The sequence below is a fragment of the Pseudochaenichthys georgianus genome, chromosome 13, assembly GCF_902827115.2.
Source record: "Pseudochaenichthys georgianus chromosome 13, fPseGeo1.2, whole genome shotgun sequence".
Lineage (NCBI taxonomy): Eukaryota > Metazoa > Chordata > Actinopteri > Perciformes > Channichthyidae > Pseudochaenichthys > Pseudochaenichthys georgianus.
Genome location: NC_047515.1, coordinates 25,119,661 through 25,134,703, shown reverse-complemented (window position 1 = coordinate 25,134,703; position 15,043 = coordinate 25,119,661). Strand labels below are relative to the sequence as shown.

General features: G+C 41.5%; 2 protein-coding genes across 3 annotated transcripts; one reads left to right on the top strand and one right to left on the bottom strand.

The window, feature by feature from the left end:
• Nucleotides 1-4,254: 4,254 nt before the first annotated feature.
• LOC139434980 (uncharacterized) lies at nt 4,255-7,155 on the bottom strand. Its single transcript, XM_071205253.1, has 7 exons — nt 6,567-7,155; nt 6,164-6,200; nt 5,901-6,058; nt 5,665-5,773; nt 4,995-5,238; nt 4,633-4,789; nt 4,255-4,533 (listed from the first exon to the last, which is right to left on the bottom strand). The coding sequence occupies exons 3-7, from the start codon at nt 6,006-6,008 to the stop codon at nt 4,255-4,257; spliced, it is 897 nt and encodes a 298-aa protein (XP_071061354.1). The 5' UTR covers nt 6,009-6,058; nt 6,164-6,200; nt 6,567-7,155.
• A 692-nt stretch (nt 7,156-7,847) lies between these two features.
• Nucleotides 7,848-13,432, top strand: ppm1na (protein phosphatase, Mg2+/Mn2+ dependent, 1Na (putative)). 2 transcript variants are annotated; one of them, XM_034097845.2, is made up of 7 exons: nt 7,848-7,908; nt 8,467-8,950; nt 9,859-10,430; nt 12,602-12,719; nt 12,806-12,920; nt 13,046-13,109; nt 13,279-13,432. In XM_034097845.2, exons 2-7 carry the CDS (start codon nt 8,545-8,547, stop codon nt 13,309-13,311), a joined length of 1,308 nt encoding a protein of 435 aa, XP_033953736.1. In that variant the 5' UTR covers nt 7,848-7,908; nt 8,467-8,544; the 3' UTR covers nt 13,312-13,432. The 2 variants fall into 2 exon arrangements, with proteins under 2 accessions (XP_033953736.1, XP_033953737.1); XM_034097846.1 differs by lacking the exon at nt 7,848-7,908 and having other exon boundaries at nt 8,221-8,950; nt 12,656-12,719.
• The last annotated feature ends 1,611 nt before the right edge of the window (nt 13,433-15,043 follow it).

Here is a 15,043-nt window from a genome sequence, read left to right as displayed (position 1 = left end):
ATAAGTGTGTCAACATATGACACAAAACGATCATGTGATATGATCATGCACAGCTATAAACCTTGACACAAGGTTGTTATTGTTGACCACTGCTTTTTTTTAAGGTATTAACACAATTGACTCTTCATTCCCCACAGTAAGTTCCATTTGTAATAGAAACAAGTGTTTGGTATTGTTGACTCAGACTATTTCTCACTAAACAAATGATCAAAATGAAATTATTTGGATGAAGTATATATCAGGCATAAAATCCCTATGTAAATCTGATAATGGGACCCAGGGGCGTCGCCTGGACCTGGAAACATTCGGGGCTTAGCCCACAGTGGCAGCGCTAGACACATTTTCTACTGCAAGACTCCCCACACGCACATACACAATTGCGCCATCTGGTGTCACAAACGTGTGCCTGCATTAGCTTTGTTACGGCAATGGATTGTGGGAGATTCTCATAGCACGTGAGGATCTCTTGAGGGTAAGGTGCCTGTATTATCTCGGTGGACAAAATGTATGTTTTTATTTTATAAGGACAATAACGTACTGTTGTGTTTGTTTAGTTTAATGTTAATTGTGTAATGCTCACAGTCACAGCAACATGTTTTTGTGTGATTGGTTTTATATGATTTATCAACGTGATCATCAATAGCTAATCTGAGCACCAGAACCCAGCTCACGTGTCCTTTTATGCTGTCCATTGAAATGCAGGAAAGTAATCACCAGCTCTGAGTGATCTGTTGCCGAGGGGACACTACACCGGAATTACCTAAACAGAGAAAAAGTGCTATTTTGAGGGAACTCACCTCCTCTGGGGTCCCCCAGGAAGATTTTTTTAAATGATGAAGTTAAAAGCATCAATCTTGTGCACGTTGAGAGCAACATCAAGAGATATCGATACATCTCTCAACACCCATATGTCAACAAAAATTAAAGAATCCGAATCAGAAACAGGTTTATTATTTTAAAACACTTTATTTTCCAATTAAATCATAAACTATGTCAAATTATTAGAAGTTGTTAGTAATCAGATTAAACAGAAAAAAGGGATGGAAGGAGGAAATAATAATCCCTCATCTCTTGCCGTTTGCGGTTGAAATTATCTCTTTTGCTGGCCAAACATGCTGGATGGAAAGCAGTGATGTCTCACTTGCCTTGGCCCTGTATCTGCAGTCCCTACATCAGTCATGTTACCCATTGACTCTTGTCTGTTCTGGTGCTCCTGTTCATTGTTGTCTCCATTGTCGTTCTTGTCTGTTGTATCTCCTTCTTGTGTGTCCCTTTCTCCTGTTCTCCTTTCTTCATCCTCTACTCTGTGTGGCTCATCTGTGATGACTGTGTAGGTAACACAAACAAGTATGTAAGTCAATCAGTTTCCAGCTCTGTCAAATAAATGAATTTCAAGATACACACATGTGTCTTCATTAAAATGAGTTTCACCACACAGTCACAAAATGTAATACTAACCAATTGAAAATAGTTAAATGTACATCTCTTGTAGATATCACTGTTGGAGTAGTTATCTGCCAATAGGACATAATCATTCCTACAAATGCAGTTTGAGTAATTCACTTAATATATTCACATCACACTTTAATAGTCATTTTCACTTAATACTCTAATATAGTCCTCTTTCTGCATTCAACACTAAGGAAAGCTGTATAATTTGACATGATAATGAGGAAAAAAGGCCTCCGACAATGCAGATAATTTTTTGATCATATCAATTTTAAGATGGGGTCCCGGGTCAAGGCTTAATATTTGGGAGCATAGTGTCCCTTGCTCTCTTTCAGGAGCCCCACTGGATTGGCTTTGATCTGAAATATTTGTATAAAAAGCTTGTTAGCTGGCTGTCCATCTCATAATGTTCACATAGAAACTAGCTGTCAATAGGAAATATCAATCAGAAGAATTATAATTGAATGCAAAAATCTGTCACAAAAAGAGGTTGCACATTTAAATGCAGGTGTTGTTATGGCAACGTCAGTGGCCAAACAGCCACATTTACTGCTGCAAATACGTTCAAACATGCTGTCGACACGTAAAGCAGTGGCAACTATGCCACCATTTCAGCTGACCTTTTCTCAGAAATACTGTCACATAACGTCCAGGAATCATTATGTCAGTGCTAGTTTGATGCTAAGCTAAGCTAAGCATGAAACACTTTAACTGACAAGACTCCGGATCAACTGTGTACTGTTGGTACATCCGGAACATTCTCCACTGAGATGAGAGGATGCCAAACGCACATTCAACCACCAACCTGGCCGAGGCGGTAGTTGAACAGCCTCCTGTGAGGTGACGTCCAGGGAACGGACGCAGCAGGTTGTCCAGCAGCGGAAAAGCCTCATCTCCAACGAAGACACGGGGGAGAAGGCCGAGCCGCTCTGCTCCTGGGATGACGGTGTCAGGTGGTAGCTGCAGACTGCCATCTCGGAGGCTCTCTCCAAATGCAGAATTCCGCAGGCTTCCACCGTCGCTGCTCCTTCCAAAACCTCCGACATCCACTACCCTGAAGAGGTACTGGGCATCCACGACAGCCAGCAGTACCAAGGAGTGGGTGGACTTATAATTAAAGTAGAGGGACCCAGAATGTGCCGGAGCCTGGATCACCACGTGCTTCCCATCAATGGCACCAACGCAATTTGGAAAGTTCCAGCGCTCCTGGAACCCAGCAGCGATGGCTCTCCAGTCCTCCGTCTGTGGTACCGGCATGGTCTCCTCGACCAGCGCGGTCCAGATGGCACCCACAACCTCCTTCACGATGACAGCCACTGTTGTATGCCCGACCCGATAGCTGAATGCTATGGTCCTGTACGAGTCACCGGTTGCCAGGTACCTGAGAAAAAAGTAATATACATGATTTAAAAAAAAAAAAGAAAGTTATACGCCACGCCGACACACACACCAGACACATCACAGACAGACACACATTACAGACACACATCACAGACACACAATTACACCACAGGCAGACACACACACCGCAGACACACACACACCAACATACCACAGACACACCAACATACCACAGACACACAATTACACCACAGGCAGACACACAATTACACCACAGGCAGACACACACACACATCACAGACAGACACACACACAGACATACCACAGACACACACACCAACGACACACAATTACACCACAGGCAGACACACACACACCAACGACACACAAACATACCACAGGCACACACACACACACACACACACACACACACAATACTGCGTTTACCTAGCTATCTTAATTAATGTCATTCATCTGAACTAAATCACAGACTTCATTCATCCATTGCATGCATTCTCTCTCTTTATATACAGAGTCATATTAAAGAAGTAGAAATACACAAAACGTACCGTAGGCAGATGGCGAGTCGCAGATGTGCTGAAACAGTACACCATCCAGGCGGATCTCTTAGACAAGAACGTGGTATTCCCCCCGTTGCAGATGTTTTCTGAGTATCGGATGTACCCAACAGCGACGCACTATACGTGGCCTCCTGCGAGACATTGAATAAACCAACGCTACCGTTGCTACAAAACCGGCATCCATTTTGGCAATAGTAAAGAAGAGCCGGGCTTTTTTTTGCTTTGTATGCCGGGGGCGGGCGGGAGATTCCTGATTGGTTGTTGGTCGCCTTGGGCGCGAGAAAGCGCCAAGCCTCGGACACGCCCAGCTTCAAGCTTTTCTGACGCCTGTAGTGTGTACGGGCCGTTAGTCAACCTTTCCCAGAGAGCTTTCTTTGAAATCACCAGGTAACGCTAAAAAATACAACATTTAGATTGTATGACAAAGTGTGTATATAATCAGGGCTGCCAAGTTTCAGTAAAAAGTAGGAGTGAGACTTTTGGGGTTGATGCGTTCGACGACGATTTTTTTTTGGCCTTTTTTAACGTCGATTTAGAGGAATATCTCAATTTAAATTAACATTAAGACTGTTGTGATGTCTTCACCCCCATGCCAGCTGCTCTCCCTGCACTGTCGGCCTTCTCATGCTTATATAGTGTTAATAATTGACCATCACAAGTAGAAATGAAAACAATTGTAACAAGAAAAAGTTTAACAAATAAAATACATTTATTTATAAAATGTCAATATAATGAAACAATAGCAGCCTTTTAAGAACCAATAGCAGCCTTTTCCTTTAGTGCATTTTTTCTTTAAGTGTAACAACATTAGAACCTGAATAATATATATATAATATATATTATAAAAAAATAAAGTGCATGTCTTTGTTTATGTTTTTTTCTTTTACATGACATGTCTCATGTTGTAGGTGTTTGTGGCTGATTTTGATGCCTTGATGACAGAGGGAGGGGGCTCCCATTTGAAACACTGTGGCTCAAGGTTTGTCATCTTCACAGTCATGATGGATGACAGAGTTCCATCAAGAGCCAAACTGTTTCGAGTTTTGGTTTTGTTCAGTCCCACCACAGAGAACACTCGTTCAGCATCAGCATTTGGATGTGGAAGTACCAACACCAACTTGGCAATACGAGAGAGCCTCCCAAATCTGCTCATCCCGGTCACCTTTGAAAAATGTAGGAAGCCTAATTACTCAAGTATTTTTGTATAGAATTAAGTTGATTACGTCAATGGGTATTTCAAAGGGTGCAGAATAATTCTTACCTTATTCTTCATTGATGCCATGTTCCCCCAAAAGTTCTCTATGTCGAACGTGGCTGGGTCTTCGGGCATGGCAATGTCCATGGATTGGTATTCCAGAAACTCCTCACCCAGTTTGTCACGCTCATCAGGTCCGTTGTATGGGAGAAGTTCAGGAAACCTAAAAAGAACACAATGTGCACTGATCTGGTAAAGTAATGTAGCTGAAACAGGTTGTTTTTCAGATGTGGTCATTAAACTTTACAATCTATTAAGAAAATGTGCCAATAGTCTTTAACCTGCTCTACTTATTAAGTATATTGAGATAACTTGTGTTGTGATTTGGCACTATAGATAAATGTACTTGACTTGATAACCCAACTAACCTGTGGACAAAGTACAAGGCGTCTTCCACTCCACACTCTGCCCTCTGCTGGACATCCAGAGACATGGCATGTTTTATGAGGGGCTCTCTCATGGGGGGTTTCTTCATGGCAGACTCCACAGCCCCCACCAGAAACGCCACTGCTGCCTGCTGGAACCTCTGCACTTGCTGCGGTGTAATGTCTCCTGCATCAAGGAGCCTGTTGAGTGTACCTCGAGTAGTGAAGCCGATCACCAGCTTTTCTCCTACGAGAGACACAATAAATCAACAACGTCACCTCATTAAGGTGCTGTATGTGATTCTGGAGAAAGATTGATGCAATATGTTCTCATTCCCAACACCAACATGTCAGTATGAGACTGGGAATAAGACCGGTGTTGAGTCACTTTAGCAATCATCAACAACCACAATAGCTAACTTGAAAGCACCCCTTTAAGTATCTTCATCACATCAGTGACACAAGGTACAGTCCCTCATTTGGGCTAAAAGGATAACATAGGAAAGTCCTGTGGACTTGTTTCCATTGTGGTCGTGTGTGATGAGATGAGATGATCAAACTCATAACTTGTCTGCACAAGCAGCCCTCTAACAAACACCAACAGTATTATGTGAGTGAGATCAGTGAGTGGATAGTGTATGTGCATCTGCTGATGTGAAACTTGGAGGATTACCTGGCAGTTGGTGTGATGGGTCCTTATAGAGGATGTCATGCAATTCCTGGTGCTGCAGTGCTGCAGGTTTCAGAAACTTCGAAAGCAACTTGCGGATGAAACTCCGTATCTAAACATTTGTATTTCAGAAAAGATTTTCAAAATTAAATTTAATCTAGAAGTAGAGTGCTAATGAAAAAAGGAACAAACATAGTACATTATTACTAGCATACTGTATCCCAACCTTCCCAATGTACCTCATCATGTAGAAGGAAGATGGAGGACTTCTCTCTCTGGAGGAGGAGGTTGAAGGTGGAGAAGACTGGCAACGTTGCTTGATAGAACAGCAGGTACACCTCTGTCATTGGGTTAGAGAATGCTTCCAACAGCCTCCTGAACCTTGGTTGTTTCTCATCTGTGAATACAAAAAACACAGGTTGTGCATACTACATACATTTACTTACTTCAGTCTGTTATAATACTCGTTCGTTCATTTGGATCATTGAAATATAATGCCTACCTGATGACTTGAAGTAGCTGGCCAGTGGCTCATACTGCTGCAGGGTACGGGTCAAACACCTCTCCAGGCTCAACCATGGAATGGAAACGTATTTCTAAATACTCGCTTCCATGGAGCTCACAGAATTCTATGACAAGAATGGAACATCTTAATTTCAATTTAATTTAACTCTTCTGCATTTCATTTGGACTGCACATACCCGTCAGGTAACCTTTACGATTGGTGCTTCCTTTAAACCAGTATCCCACATCCACAGTCAGATCCTCTGGATCAAATCCACACACCTGCAATACATGATGATTTATAATCACATGACACCACAGCATAACAAACAACCTGTTAAACTTGACATTAGGCATAACGGATATGGTTGGTCATAGAAATCACACATGATTCAACTCACCTCCAAAAAGCCCAGGCCAGCCTGTTTGGCAGTGTTGTGGATGACGTGACAGGGCACCCATGGATGTAGATGTCTTCTACATCATCATCTTCTGTCTCCTCTGCAGTCTCATTCTCTGTGCCCTCTGGACACTCATTTTCCTCCGCTCTGTCATTCACTGAGAGATCCAAAGCCTCCTCCACTGTTTCCTCTGACCTGGCAAGTTTGGCCCAGAATGACAGCAGATCTCTCTGCTGCTTCTTTTTCTTCTTCTTCTTATCTGACATCTTTCAGACTTTCAAACTAACAGACAAACATCAGACATACATCGAAGTACAGTTAAGGAATGAATGATCCAGTCTTAAAAGATAGCTACATGTTACTGTTTGATTGATTGAATATTTTATTAGACAGAAATGCAAACAACACAGGTACAGTACTGTAAATTCCCTTAGCTCATTAGCAAGCATCCATTAGCTCACACACGGGGTGATGATTTAACTAACACGGCTATAACTCACGGTTGTTTGTTGTTAAACCCACCGCAGCAACCTGCCACACTGCTCACCAGCAGCTTGTGTAACGCTCACGTAGTCAGACTCACCGTTGACTTCATAACAATAAAAATAATGTGTTTGTAAAATTAAAATGAAGTGATTACCTACCGTTTGACCTCCCGCTTCAGATGAAAATGGGTTCTTCATAGGATAGAGACCAGACGCAATGACCCGCCCTAAGATGCCTCTGATTGGTTTATATACGGTGCCTTTCTCGGTCAGCCAATCGGGGGCAGAATAGGGCGGGCTCACCCTATCCCTGACTCGAACTACGGCAAACCTCAAGCAACAAGTTATGGAAATATATCATTAAATAAAAAAATAATTATAAAGTAGTGAGAGGGGGGGGGGGGGGAAGCGTGTAAAATGGCAAGTGTGGCGTGTGAAGAGGTTAAATTGCGTGACTCTCACTCTCAAAGGGTGAGACTTGGCAGCTCTGATATAATATATCTGGCTTGCTAACGGTTTAGCTTACCCCCGCGATTCAAAGTAACGTCAACGTAGCTATAATTTATGCTTTGCTTACATGTTCGCATAACTTGTACGTTTACTGACATTTACATACCTTGTTCACCTGGCTCAGGTAGTGGCTCTGGGGTTGTTGTTTGAGCCACCACTTGAGAGTTGCCATCTTTTTTATTAAAAAAATGTCTAATGTCCATCTTCAGAAACTCCGCGTCAGAGGAGAGGTACGTACCTGTCAGCCAATAAAACACGTTTATTTCCATGCAACTCTCTGATTGGTCTGGTGGTTGCCTCTGTTGCATTAACTGAACACGGGAAATTACAATTCTACCATCCTCTAGGTAAAGTACGGTTAATGTATTATATTATTGAGGGAGAATTTGTCCGGGGTTAAAGAAAAAATATCCGGGGCTAAAGCCCCGGATGCCTACCCCAGGCGACGCCCATGATGGGACCTCTCTGTGATGTTGTAAAACAGCATGATCATAATCCATGTATGTGTGCAGAGTGCAGCAGACACAGGTCACCTGTGCTGAGGGCTAAGTGATTATCCAGCAGTGGTATAAAGACAGAGGGAGGGGGAGAGGTAGTGGGAGGGGAGGGGTAGAGCAGAGGGATAAGTAAACAGAAATAGATAGGCCAATAGAACAGCTTATACAGATCGGGTTAAGAAGAGAAGCGGGGAAGACATAGAGAATAGAAACTGAGAGGGGAAAAGACACCTGATGGTCTCAGAACATATCCAAAGAGATGCAAAAATGGGCCTGATCATTTTTAACAAAAACACAACATCGTTTTTTATTTAACAGGATTATTTCTTTTTTAAGTGAATATTTGTTTACCTGCGTGTCGGTGATTAAGGATAACATTTTAAGCTGGACCTGCTGCGGAAAACACAGGGCCGGAAGAGGGGCACCCGGAAAAGACGGACTACTGCCAAGCCGAGCAGGAAGCTTGAACACCGGCTCCGTGGAGCGATGAGGATGGCCCGGCGGGCGAGCAATGTGGAGGTGCCCTCCTTCCTCCGCCAGCTGGCCAAAGAGACAGAGAAGATGGTCACCTTTTTCTTCAAAGGGGGCCCCAAGGAAACAGGCGCTGAGGAGGAGGACAGTTTTGATGAAGACGGCTCAATGCTTAGCCCATACCTGGATCGACCCATCTTGGAGAAGCATGTGTCAGAGGGGGGATCTAAGTTGGGGGTGAACTACGCTATGGCCAACATGCAGGGCTGGAGGTCCCAGATGGAGGATGCCCACACTTGCAAGCCCCAGCTGGAAGGAGAGCTGACAGAGTGGGGTTACTTTGCTGTTTTTGATGGACATGCAGGCACCACAGTGGCAAAGTACTGCTCCACGAACCTGCTGGGACACATCCTGGCAACAGGTAGAGAGCAATGATTCTTAATATTCAAGTTGTGATGTAGCACAGAAAATGCTTTCAGTAAGGGGATACTTTCTCAAATGTTCTGTGGCTGTTACAGAGAACTTACTGTAGTCGCTTTGGACCACGGAATCAAAAGATCTGTGCAATAAACTAATAGGAAGAAACAGTTGGCTATTTAAACGTTTTAACTTATTCTTACATCATCATTTAAAACTGCATTAACTTCTCAAAATATATCTTGCATTACAAAGAAGGCTACTGTTTATTCAAAATGAGTTACAAACTAAGCCTTCAATGGCACTATTTAAAGGGTAAGCGTTGGATAACAACTTAGGTGTAATGGTGACATTTCCTTGAAAATCACATACAAAAGGAAATAACATTCTTACCTTCTCAAATAATTCTTGATATTCTGATATTTTTGGGGGCCACAGAGCAAAATAAAGTAGTGAGTTCAGAGATCAAAACAAATCTGAGCTGTTGACCTTTGTTAAGATGTCAAGTTTTATACTTTTAGAGCCACAAACTAATGATTAACTGGTTACTAGAGAAGATAAGGTACCATGATTACATTACTGCTAACTTTTATCGCCAAATGTTCTTTTTAGGCTTCTTGTTGAAAAATGTTTTTCTTCTCCAATTTGTATTTTAAACTTAATCAGCAAAGTTGTCTCAACTATATAATTGCACAACCACACAGATGGTGTCTTCTGCAGGCAGGGATGTCTTAGTACTGACTTTTAAATGTTTGAGCCTGGAATTTCACAAATCAAACACAAGTAAGACCCCTAGTGTACACTGTACATGTGTCCATCTGTGTTGGCCTCTCAACAATCAACATGGCCGCGTCAAACTATACAGAATGGCGTGAACCTTTAAACATAATGTTTTCCCCTCAATTCCCACAGGAGGGATCAAAGCCAACGAGGACCCTGAGCAGGTGAAGGAGGGCATCCGTGAAGGCTTCCTGGAAATTGATCGACACATGCACAAAATGGCTCGCCAGGACAACTGGGACCACAGTGGCTCCACTGCAGCAGTGGTCCTGACTTCACCACGCCACATTTACTTTATCAACTGTGGGGACTCCCGTACCTTGCTCTGCCGTAAAGGCCAGGTGGTCTTCTATACAGAGGACCACAAGCCGTTCAACCCCAGAGAAAAGGAGCGCATCCAGAACGCTGGAGGCTCCGTGACCCTGCAAAGAGTCAACGGCTCGCTGGCCGTCTCCAGAGCTCTGGGGGATTTTGACTTCAAGGAAGTGGACTGGAGGCCGCAGACAGAGCAGCTAGTGTCTCCGGAGCCAGAAGTGTACGAGCTGGAGAGGACGCCCGAAGACCAGTTCCTGATTCTAGCATGTGACGGTGTGTGGGACGCCATTGGTAACGAGGAACTGTGTGCCTTTGTGCACAGCCGTCTGCAGGTGAACAATGACCTGAAGGACATTTGCAGCCAAGTCATTGACCTCTGTCTCTATAAGGTGAGGCGTCATTCATCAAGAATACAGACAAGGTGCAGGGAACAATAGGTAGAGCGACAACAAGGCTTTGTTGTGATGCCGACAGAAACATGTTAACTGTGAGTGGTTAATGATACAAAACAATACTTTTTACAATTCATTCTTCAACCATTTGAAATTGAATAAGAGATTCAGAATCAGGAAGGAATGATCAATGGAATGTCAAAATTGGAAAAATAGTTTTAAATGTAATGTGAGGGATAGAATAGTGATTGACCCTAGTAAAAACACCAACTTCTGATTTGATATCTGTGTGTCAGTTCCACCAATGGATATGAATTGCTTTAAAATTGAAAAAAAAAAACTGAACTATTTAATAAAAAATATATATAAAGGCTGGTAAGCATCATATATCAACCCAGTCTCACGGCATTTCGTGTTATAGTCACGAAATACTTTTAATCTATTGATTCGTGTTCACCAACACGATTTTCTCATTTTTTTCGTGTCACACAGAACGATTTTTTTTAAAAGCAATGTATTTCTATTGGTAGTATGTTTCGTGCCTGCACCACGTCTTTGTGGAGCTGTGTGGTTCATAAAAACATGATCTTACTCAATATCAAACTACGATTATTGTTTTTATGTTCAATTGTATAATATCGGACTTTTTTTGCCGTCCGCGAGGAAAAGAAATGGGGCTCAGAGCCTCAGAATACTGAAATCTGTATTTTTTAAATCTTTTTTTCCTTCTAATTTGTTATTATTTGGTGCAGGCACAAAACATACTACCAATAGAAATACATTGCTTCTAAAATCATTCTGTGTCAGAATACTGAAATCTGTATTTTTAAAAATATTTTTTTCCTTCTAATTTGTTATTATTTACATTGCTTTTCAAATCGTTCTGTGAGACCCGAAAAAAGTGGGGAAATCGTGTTGGTGAACACGAATCAATAGATTAATTTTGTGACTATAACACGAAATGCCATGAGACTGGGTTGCATATATTCATTGAGGTTATAAAGCCCAGCCTAATCCATTACACAGGTTGTGGCTGAATGAAGCCTTTCTACAATGGTTGTCTCAAACTTTCATGTGAATGAATTGCCGTTTGTCAATCAACTCTAGGAACCTCTCTTAATTGTTTATTTTCTGTAAAGAATCTTATTTTGTGTTTTTCGGAACAGGCGTTCTATATTCTAACTCAATTTGGATTGTTTTTAATACTGGTCTCATCAGTCTCATACATGTTTCCTAAAAGCAGACTAGACCATACAATATATTAATTGAATCTGCTGTACAGTACAGTAGTAGTATTGCTGTAGTCTTAGCTCAGCATTACTCCAAACTCAGCACAACACACAACAGATAATAATATGATTGGGAAGATTTACATTAAGAAGCGGGCACAGGGTACAGGTGTATACTGAGGGCATGGCCTCTGTGACATGATGGATTTATGTAAGAAGACTTCTCTTAATGCTTGTTAGTAAACCGCTCATCTGAACACTGACGAGCCCTTAGCCCGTCTATAAATAAATGTATTACGGAATCCCAAGACATGGGATAGGATGGAAGAAATGCTAAACATGGCTCGGATTAAGAATAAGTGTGAGTCTAGAAGGGAGCTCAGTGTTACCGATCAGTACACACAAGCTCAGAGGCTTTATCCAGGCTGGGATGGCCTGCTATTTATTTCCCCCAGCAAGGCTTACTGAATAGTACTGTTGAAAGTATTCATGTTCAAGTATACACTGAGCCTCACTAGTCATGCCTTTGAGGTGAGAAGCAACAGGCTTAGTTCACTTCATCAATAGTTTGTAGGCGTTTACACTAATACCATACATTTGAAATAAGCTAATAATGGCCTGGCTACTTAATATATAATTTTTCCTAAAGCGACAGACTTAAAAATCAATTGCAAATTAGCAATATAAACATCCTCTATAAGTTCTCAACCGTGACAACATTGGAGAATTATATACTGTCCAAAACACAACTGATCTCCCTTAGACCTGTACAGTTTAACATACTGCATAACAAGTCCCAAAGTGTAACTTATATACTTCTTATATGTTTCTTTAAATGCAGAGTAACTAGAAACCATCAATAACATAATAGCTTACTTTGTTTAAACTTAAACCTTGCCTCCTGTCAGTCTTCTTTGATATCTCTGTCTCCCTCTGCAGGGCAGCTTGGATAACATAAGCATCATCATCGTCTGCTTCTCTGGCTCCCCCAAGGTGACAGAGGAGGCGCTCCAGCAGGAGGCAGAGCTGGAGAAACATATTGATATGAAAGTGGAAGGTGCTTCTCTACTCCAACAAGAAGACAACAAATTCAAACAACTGTTGCTTCTTGATTAATAAGAATAATGTTCTCTACCTTCACAGAAATAGTCCAGATGATGAAGTCCAAAGATGATGAACCTGACCTTTTGTATGTGATCAAGTTTCTGGCTGCCCAAGAGATTCCCGGGCTCCCACCAGGTGGAGGCATCACCAGCAAGTGAGTCTGAGCAACTTATCCCACCCACCAAAATCACATCAAAAAAAAAAATACTTTATGTCCTATAGAAAAGCTAATAGAACAGAACACCTTTTGGCATAATAACACTGTTCCTCTCTTACCAGGCGAGACTGCATCATCTCTTCATATCAGAAACACGCCATGACTATCAGATCCCAGGAGCCTATGGTAGGACATGGATCTGATGCTTTGAAATTAGAATTACTCAAACAACTTTAGATGCTAAGCTAAACATTGAGTCATGCGATTAGATTTTTAATAAAAGTATTTCTCGCTGTAAAATACAGTGAACTCTAGTAGTTATTCAATGTCAGTAACATTATGTGTTGCGTTTCAGGACACCGAAGGATCAGAGGAAGACTTAAACTAAAGACGTTTCCCTGAAAACAGTATCATCACCATCTTCAATATCGCCATGGAGACCAGCTTAATTGAGCAATTTTGTCAATTTTAGATGAGCACTAAATTAAGCTGATTTTTGAGCACTTGTGATCCAGTCAATTAAAATAAAATTGTAATCAAACCCACTGTATTGTGTTATTTGTATAATATTTATATACCGTCTTTTGTCACTGCCTTAGCACCGCTGCTATGACTCCATCCTGGGAAACACTGATAACGCAGCTCATCTTACATGGCTGTGAGGCTGAAACTGTATGCAAACAAAGGATCTGGCACTCCTTATTCATAGCTACAAATCACACACGTGCTTCACCTTTCAACGTGTGCTTCAAACGTGGACTACACGTGTATCAGAGACTCTCGTGATGGAACGCAGTATCTCTCAGTAAATAATTAGTTTGCACAATGCTGTCAGAGAGCAAGGGTGACATGAATAGCAATGACTTGTTACAGCAAGAACTTAACGTGTGCTATAAGAGAAGAAAGCCAGAGGGAGAGAAACAAAAGGAGAAAGAACGCAGCAGGGAGCTATAGGGAATGGAGGGGGAGTTGAGGGAAATACTTGGGTAAAGAAGACGAGATGTTTCCAGGAATTATCACAAATTAGTCATTGAATGTGGACGGCTATGGCTCTTTAGAGAGGAGGTGTGATAGGTGACAACAGCATGTGATTTAGAAATGAATGTCTTGCAACCGATTTGTACAGAACACACTGATAGTATAGTTTGCTTAATTATTTTAAATTGATATGCTATGAGTTGCGATTTTTTGATTTATCCATTTTTTTTAACATGATTAGGAAACTGGAAACAGCAAATTTGTTTCCAGTAAATTATTCAGATGGATTATCAAAACAGTTGCCCATTAAACTTTTTTTTTCAGTTTTTCTACACATACAGAGAAATATGTCTCAAATATATTATTATAAAATATATAATAATATATCATTAAAGTTTACAGCCCTCATTCTATGGCAAAGGCTTTGCTTGTATCATCTTCATTGAAACCTTAAAAGTGTGTAATCCATTCAGACGAAAACTATACAGTAAAGAAAACATAAATCTCATCCAAAAGCCTGTCTGCAGTAGTAATACTACTAAAAATAGGGTCAAAACTACCAGATGCGGGTCTTCAGGGGGCGCTGCTTGGCAGTCATGTGTTCTTTAGAATGTGTTGGGAGGGTGTGGTAAGGCTCGGCACCTCTGTATTAATTGAGAGAGCAGAGTGTTTTTTTGGTGTGTGTGTGTGTGTGTGTGCTTCTCACCTCCTCACTCTCCAAAAGGAAGTTCAGTGAAGTATTCAGGACGCTGCTGCTCAGCTGGGAACACTCGTGGATAAAGATAAAGAGGAACAAGAGTCGGAGAAGCAGAAAAAGAACCTGAAACTTCAAACAGACAATGTGAGTAATGACTGTGATATGTGTTTGGGTGTTTTTTTTAGATAAACAACATAGGCACAAAGTGGTTGGTGTTGCTTCACAGAAAGTTGAACATGAACTGGCCAGCTGGTGCATTTCAGTCCAAAGCAATGCTGAATAAAAGCAGCTGTTTTATAGTGGCCACAAGACGGCTCCTCAACTAGCAAATGATGTGATGTTAGGATAATCAGTCTCACTAATTCAAATTCTCATGTGATCAAAGGGATGTCAGAATTATATGAAAAACAGCAGCATATATACAAATAAAATATGACAGTAGATA

Bases quoted from the DNA above. Each gene is read 5' to 3' on its own strand.
- LOC139434980 (XM_071205253.1), bottom strand. From the start codon at position 6,008: ATGACAGAGGTGTACCTGCTGTTCTATCAAGCAACGTTGCCAGTCTTC. The intron at 5,239-5,664 runs GTAATCCTCCAA...TGTCTCTCGTAG, and splicing joins CCCATCACACCAACTGCCAG to GAGAAAAGCTGGTGATCGGC. The intron at 4,790-4,994 runs GTTAGTTGGGTT...TGTTCTTTTTAG, and splicing joins GCCTTGTACTTTGTCCACAG to GTTTCCTGAACTTCTCCCAT.
- ppm1na (XM_034097845.2), top strand. From the start codon at position 8,545: ATGAGGATGGCCCGGCGGGCGAGCAATGTGGAGGTGCCCTCCTTCCTC. The intron at 8,951-9,858 runs GTAGAGAGCAAT...CAATTCCCACAG, and splicing joins GGGACACATCCTGGCAACAG to GAGGGATCAAAGCCAACGAG. The intron at 12,720-12,805 runs GTGCTTCTCTAC...CTACCTTCACAG, and splicing joins TATTGATATGAAAGTGGAAG to AAATAGTCCAGATGATGAAG.